This window comes from Giraffa tippelskirchi, chromosome 14 (assembly GCF_054371585.1).
Source record: "Giraffa tippelskirchi isolate mGirTip1 chromosome 14, T2T-mGirTip1v1.2.pri, whole genome shotgun sequence".
NCBI lineage: Eukaryota > Metazoa > Chordata > Mammalia > Artiodactyla > Giraffidae > Giraffa > Giraffa tippelskirchi.
Window position 1 is genome coordinate 57,739,437 of NC_137288.1, and position 7,333 is coordinate 57,746,769.

At 39.3% G+C, this 7,333-nt stretch overlaps 1 protein-coding gene across 4 annotated transcripts in view; it reads left to right on the forward strand.

Moving 5' to 3' along the window:
* ARK2N (arkadia (RNF111) N-terminal like PKA signaling regulator 2N) overlaps positions 1-4,884 on the forward strand; it is an 84,870-nt gene extending 79,986 nt beyond the window's left edge. For all 4 annotated transcript variants that reach the window (XM_081563349.1, XM_081563351.1, XM_081563350.1 and 1 more), the window contains one exon: positions 765-4,884. In XM_081563349.1, the coding sequence (XP_081419475.1) occupies positions 765-954 (190 nt within the window). In that variant the 3' untranslated portion in view covers positions 955-4,884. The remainder of the gene's footprint in view (positions 1-764) is intronic.
* Positions 4,885-7,333: the final 2,449 nt, after the last annotated feature.

Consider the following 7,333-nt stretch of genomic DNA (forward strand, 5'->3'; position numbering starts at 1 on the left):
CAAGATGAGGAAAATTGATCTTTAATTCATGTTGTTGTTGTGTAGTCACTAAGTTGTATCTAACTCTTTGTGACCCCATGGACTATAGCCTGCCAGTCTCCTCTGTCCCTGGGGTTTCCCAGGCAAGAATTACTGGAGTGGGTTGCCGTTTCCTTCTCCAGGGGATCTTCCCAACTCTGGGATCGAACCCATGTCTCCTACATTGGCAGGTAGATTTACCACTGAGTCACCAGGGAATCCTCTTTAACTCATGACCTAGTACTTATATAGACGTTTAGATATCTAATCTGTAAAAGGAGTATTACTGTTAGCTGTTTTTGAAAGCAGTGTTAACAAATATGGCATGGAACTTATTTTAAGAACAGATTTCACCTATATTTCTTACTGTTTCATTTGCTCAGACTAACTGTCTGGGCATCTTAATTTTGCTTCGGATTTATATGCTGTCCTATCCTGCAGATCCCAGAGACTTAAATGAATTCAGAGAAACAACTCTTGTCCATTATCAGTAACAGATCTAGACATAACTGAGGAGCTTGTGACTGAGACAAGGCTTTTGGCATTTCTTAGGCTACACTTGAGAGAGGCAGGGAGACTGACAGACAGACATAGAGGGAAGGAGGGAAAGGGAGAAGGATATTGGTTGTGGGTTTTATGAACTTGTGTAGTAGGCTTATCTTAGGAAAAGTATTAATACAGCTGAAGCCATATAGCCTTCTCTTTTTTCCTCTGGTAGGATTCACCATGCTTCCTCTCAATTGCAGGTGTGTTCATCCTCGAGGAGGTGTGATTCAGAGTGTTTCTTCGTGGAAGCACGGCTCCAGCACACAGTATGTTAGCGCCCGGCAAACACAGTCATGGACTGCTGTGACGCCTCAGCAGACTTGGGCTTCACCTGCAGAAGTTGTTGACCTTACATTGGATGAGGATAGCAGACGTAAATACCTACTGTAGTACAATGTCACTGTGTTTTCTCTGCACTGTTCCCTTCTACTTCCTCCTCCTCCTCTTTGTGACATGGAAGTTCATTGTCATAGCTGCAGCCTCAGAAGCTGTTTGTGGCATTTGTATAATCAAAAACTCATGGAAAATTGCTCTCCTTCCCTCTCCTTTTTTTTTTAAATTAAAAGAAGTCACTTAGGAAAATAACTTATCACAGAGAAAAGAATTTCTTTTCTTGTTTCCCTCAGTAGGAATATGAGAATGATGACTTTTATTAGACAGCTTCATTTTACTTGGTGACTTTCAGTCTTAGGAAACTCTGCCCTCCTTTTAGAATGGTATTTGAATTACCAGGTAAAATGGATTTCAGTTTTTGAGTCTTGTATTTATTTTTCTGTGTAATAAAATTAATATGTAGACTTGACCACTGTCAGCCCACCCATTGGCACTCCTATCTTAGGGCATTTGCACACATATTAGTCAGGTTCTTATTGGCACCTAGTAGGGCATGTGCATTGAAAACCTGTCCTTAAAAATAGAAGACAGAAGTTAACTTTTTCTTTTAGCTTAAGGCTTCTGCCTTCTTTCCTGACTTTGCTCCTGGCTGACTTCCCACAACCCAAATAATTAACATGCCCTCTTTGTGTTTATAAATACTGCTAAGGTGACTTAGTTGATCTCCTTGTTGCAATAATTCATAACCCTTTGGAAAATATCTCCTTGTAGGGCAGAGGCATTTCAGATAGATACCCACCATGAGGTTTGAGCATCTGAAGAGAGTATTGAGAGATCCCTTCCCCCTCCCTGGTTTGTTCAATGGGAGAAACAGAACCTATTACTTAGGTAGACTATGCCTAAGTATATAGCTAGTAATATGAAAGTTGTGTGACTTCTAAGGCTATGGGCACTTGTAAATCTGAGAGTACAATGCCTTTTTCCATAGCTAGTCTCTCCAAAAAGGATGCATAACAACTGTTCAATGCTTGAGCTGAAGTTGACCTGATGCTGTATTTGGGTATTTTTCTCCTCTACCTTTTAAAAGTGGAAAGATCAAAATGTATCATAAAAAATCAGATGTGAAGCACATTAATGGCACTGTAGATTTTGCAGTATCTAACAGGAATTATAAGGGGTAGTAGGAGCTTCAGGGAATTCAGGAAATGCCGGTGTTGGAGTTTCATGGCATTAGTTACTACCTTTTTTTCCTATAACGTTGTAGTTACTAGTGAATTATTTTACAAGCAATACCTAGAGTTAGAACACTATATACTGTGCACAGGGAACAGTGAAGTAATACTGGCATAGAAGATCTCACTTTGTGTTTTTACACAGTTTTTGTTTGCTTTTTTTTTTTGGTTTCCATTTTCACCATACAGTGTGGCTATAGCCCTTTACTTCCCTTCCCAAATGTCTTGGTGGCACTTCCTTATCATGAGAGCATGAGAACTACCATGTTCAGTTTCCATTCAGCGGACACACATTTACCAAGTGCCTGTTCTGCATGAGGCACTGTGTGGGGTGGTGCTGTGGGGCTGCTGTATTGAGCAAGACACCCCCACATGCACGTGAGTCAGAGTCTGCCTGGCTCCACCTGCCTGGCCTTTTCTTCTGTATTTTGTTAAGACTCGTTTATTCCTTCACCCTTCTTCCTGGTGTTTTAGTTCGGCTGTATATCCATCTATGGGAGTATATTTAAGCATGTGTTCTCTTCTGATAACATCTCATTTGATCTGGCCTCTGTTGTTCATCAACTTTTTATTTTCCTTTGTATCTACTTTTAATAGATCAGGCTTTTGACGAGATCGTGAACCTCCAGTTTTAGCCCCTCGTACATGGCCACAATTCTAGGCAAAAACCAAAGACCCAGAGGCCAGAGCAAAATAGGACTTTCTGCAGATTCACTACTGGTGTATCCTTGGACCTTCACATTTTGCTTTAGGGTTAATTTATTGAATTTTACTGTTACACGTTGTTTTTGACTTGAATTAAAATGCTAGACAAAGCAGAAATGTACAATTTCTGGTCTGTGTTTTCCAGGAATATCATTGGGGAAAGAATAGAGTGAATTATATGACTTGAAGTTTTTGCAGCTTATTTTCCTTCCAGTATCAGGGCAGAGCCCCATTTTATTTCATTTTTAATTTAATTTTTTGTCATGCCTGGTGGCTTATGGGATCTTAGTTCCCCAACCAGGGATCAAACCCACGCCCTCAGCAGTGAAAGCGCAGAGTCCTAACCACTGGACTGCCAGGGAATTCCCCAGAGCCCCATTTTAAAGAACATTTTTTCATTACCTGTTCTTACATTAGCAGTATATGTTTTGTTCACTTCCATATAGCAGGTGATTTCCCAGGACATATTTTCTTTAGTCCCTAACAGTCATCCTTTAATGAGAATTCTTTCAGTGTGTCGTATGCACTGTGGGTTGGGAACAGAGAGTGGAGTTTTAACCAAACTCTTTTCTGGCTTTTTGCTTTTGCATTGGGTTACAGTTTGCCCTTACCTGTCCCTTTTCCACCACCCTGACTACCTGGGTTAGTGCACCAGAACAAAAATTAAGATGCAGAAAGCAGGGAGGGGAAGGGACGGTGGAAATAGTCAGCTTTTCTCCCTACTAGTTTGAGACTTTTCCACCTACTGACTAAGTATAGAGAGACTGTGTTTCAACTCTTCTTTCATTGCCAGGTCCAGGAGAGTAGGGATGTGGTTTCTGGCAAGCTATTAATGATAAAATTCTGTGGTAAATATTCTGACATTTAAAATTTCTTTAAAGGGGATCTTTTCTAACCAGTTTTGCATTTGGTAGCATAAACACTTTTATACTTCACAGTCTCTTCAAAGTAATATCTCTGCTAAAATGGTACACTTTGGTCACAGATTGGTTTACGGCACCAACATGGCTGAGTGCCCCCCTTCCCTCAATTTGTAACCACAGAGTGGTAACTTAGCTATTGCATCATCATGACTGCCCTTCCAGACGTAATTGCTGCTTGCTTCATTTTGATGGAAGGGGCCAAACTGAATGGACTCCATTATTCATAGCAACTGAGCATCCCATAAACTCTGCTTTCATTATTTCCAGTTGTGAATATGAACCATCTAATTTGCTAATTTAGTCAATTGTTCATTGTTACTTTTAGCAAATTAGCACCATAGGTAATTTAAAAACTAATTTGTTGCCTGCTTTTTATATATACTGTGTCACAAGGTTCTTGAAAATGCTGGGGGCACAATTTTGTCTTTTAGTTTAAAGTTTTTTGTTTTTTTTTTAAAGGCAAAGAACTCCCCCCAATCCCTGTTTTTCAGTATGTGTATGATGCGACTTCCATGTATATATAAAAATGATTGCGCCCTAACCAAACTTCCTCAGATTGTGCACTGTTTGTTTAAAATAATCACGTATTTTAGTCCAATGCTGTTGTATTTTTCATTTTATTTAAAACACTACGTACTTCTTATTCTTTTAACAAGTTTTAAAGGGGTAGTGATCTTAAAAAAAAATCACTGGATAACTAGGAAATAATTTTTTGTTGTTGTTTTGTTTTTTAAAGAGTACAAAGGTCATTAAAGCCTTTTGCTCCTCTTACCGTGAAAATGAAATGTTAGCCATTGTATGGCTAGGAACCAATGCACTTGGTGGTTAACAGATCTGCTGTTGCTGGAGCGTGGACTTGATGCAGTGACGACAAATCATTGCTTAGAGTTAATGTTTTAAAATGTGCAACTCTAGTTTTTAAAATAGAATTTGGTTCTTCTTTACGTTCATTATTTAGTTTTTGTTTCCATTTAGTATTTAATGGTCTTTGGAGAAAAAAAAATAAAACAGAGTGTTATATATATATTTTTTGGTGCAAGATAAGATTTTCTGTTTTTTGAAATAAGTCTGTAGCATAAAGGTTAAACTATTTTAAGACAAAATAAAATAGAGTGTATTTAAACAAAGATAATTTCTGAGGATTTTTTTTTTCCTGTCTGCTTCAGTTAATTAGATAGTGCCTGGAGCAGCTCCCAAGTTAGCTTTTGGATGTGAGAGTGAATTATATTTTGTTATCAGATCTTATTGTTTAAGTTGCCTGATTTTTTTCCAAGCAACAGCTGTATCCTACTCCTAGAATGTTTTGCAAGTGGCCTTTGGTGTATTAGATCTAGATAAAAATAGTTTTGTACTAGCTTTCCTGTAGCCCCCACTTCCCGTTCCAGTTCGAACCAGTGAGATTTCACAGTCGACTAAAGGCTCCCTAGCGCTTGACCCCTTTGCTCCTGGGAACAAAAGTCAGCTGACAGTTACTTCCCAGAGTTCAGTGTGCCAGGGTAAGATGCCGTGACTGTGTGCACTTTGCTCCTGGTTGAAGCAAATATAGAATGTTTCAAAAATAACCTAAAGAATTTTCCTCTTAATTTGGTTCTATTTTCAGGTTTTTAATTTGGTTATCAAAACGATAGGAACTACTGGATTAGCATTTTGTTACTTTTGTAATTCTGCATCAAGGAGAATGAGGAACCAGAGAGTAAGGCCTGTGTTTATTTAAATATTTACACCTGGATCTCTTCATGTTCATCGAATTTTTGTTCTACTTGCACTGGAAAGAGATCTGTTATCAGGAAATGTTTTTAGTTTTTGAAAATGGTTCTTTTATACTACGTTGTCTCTGAGACCTAGACATGTTAGTACCTATGAGAAACGTCTTGTCTTGGGCTCTAGAGGAAATTTTTTTACTTAAGAGTCGTGCTTCTGAACCCTTTTGCCCTTGGAAGCTGCTTTTGAAGTATAGACAAGGCATGAGTAAGTAAAATAATCAGTGGCTAGTAATTAGTGTCATTCTGACTTCCTCTTTCTATCTTACTCTGGCTTTTGGCCTTGCCTTCTCTTGAAGGTAGAAGTGTTAGTCGCTCAGTTGTGTCCAACTCTTTGCGACCCTGTGGACTGTAGCCTGCCATACTCTGTCCATGGGATTCTCCAGGCAAGAATACTGGAGTGAGTTGCCATTTTGAACTTGAGTGGATCACCTGCATTGCAGGCAGATTCTTGACCGTCTGAGCCACTAGAGAGCCTGCCCTTATTTGTATGTTTTTCGCAGTAGATGACAGCTATTTATAACTTTAGTCTTAACAGAGAAAAATTACATAAATCTTTACTAAATACTCTTCAACTCCAATTTTGCAACTGAAGTAATACAGTGAATTTCTTTTAGGTTTTGTTTTAACAATATTGCTGATCTATAAAAGAGTGATTCTCCTAGGTTACTGATAAGGGATGATTTTCTTTACTTCCTTGACTGTGTATTTGAGAGCACTGGTTTACAGAATTAGAGAAGTTCCTGGACTATACAGTGGAGCTTTGACTGGGAGAATCTGCCTGGAATAGAAGAAGGCAGTGGCAAATACTGGAAGGAGCAATGAACTCAGAAAAAGATGCTTGTGATTATCGTGAACATCATCGAGATGTGGAAAGTGCATCCAGTAGCTCAGCCAATGTTGTGACACTGTTGGCTCAATTCAGCTGCCATTGCACTGCTTTGTGGATAGCATACCTTCGAGGTAGAGATGGCTTTAGGCAAGGATCCCTTTGTGTAGCAAGGATTCACCACTTCTTTCCTTTCTGCCAAGCCCTGAGATCTCATTTGGTAGGTGGATGAGAGTAAAGGATGAGAGCGAGTGCCGGCAGTGAAGTCAACCCTTGGAAAGGAGGTGGCGGCAGCAGCTGGTTCGATCTGCTCATAGGTCCTGGCTTACAGGTGGGGTACATCTCTTGGTTGTAAATTCTGTTGATCTCACTTCTTATTGTTTGGCAAAGGAAACTATCTGGTACCAGTTTTTTCCTTTATGTTTTGATAATTGACACCTCAGAGGAGTCATTCTGTTTCCTTTCTGTGATTGCTCTGTTTTAAGAATGGGAAGGTGAAATATTGTAGACAGTTGAGCCCTTACACTTGGGCTTGTGTCTGAAGCAGGCGAATCTGACTTTAGGATGGATCTGCATCTGCAGTACAAGAAGGGACATCAGACCAGAGGGCAGAGGGACTGATAACTACAAAGCCTGAACCAGTGTGCAGGAGACCCCAGAAAGACTATCTGACTGCTAAGGGGTTTGATTTCTATGCCTTAAAATGGAGCGTTTCTAAAATTTCTTTTCTTAGTTCGAAAGATAGGGCTGTGTTATTTTAGGGGATAATTCATTGTTCTGCAGAGCCATCGCTTTTCAGGCAGTAATACAGGAGAATGGCTCACTCCAAAAGGCTGTTTTTCAGTTCTGTCATCTCACAAGTTTTTTGAAGGCATTGGATAACTAACACTCACAAAACCTTGAATTTCTACAAACTCTTTATGTTCAAATTTTTAAAAGAATATGTATTTCAAAATTTCCACATGGGGTTAAGAAGTGGTACAGATT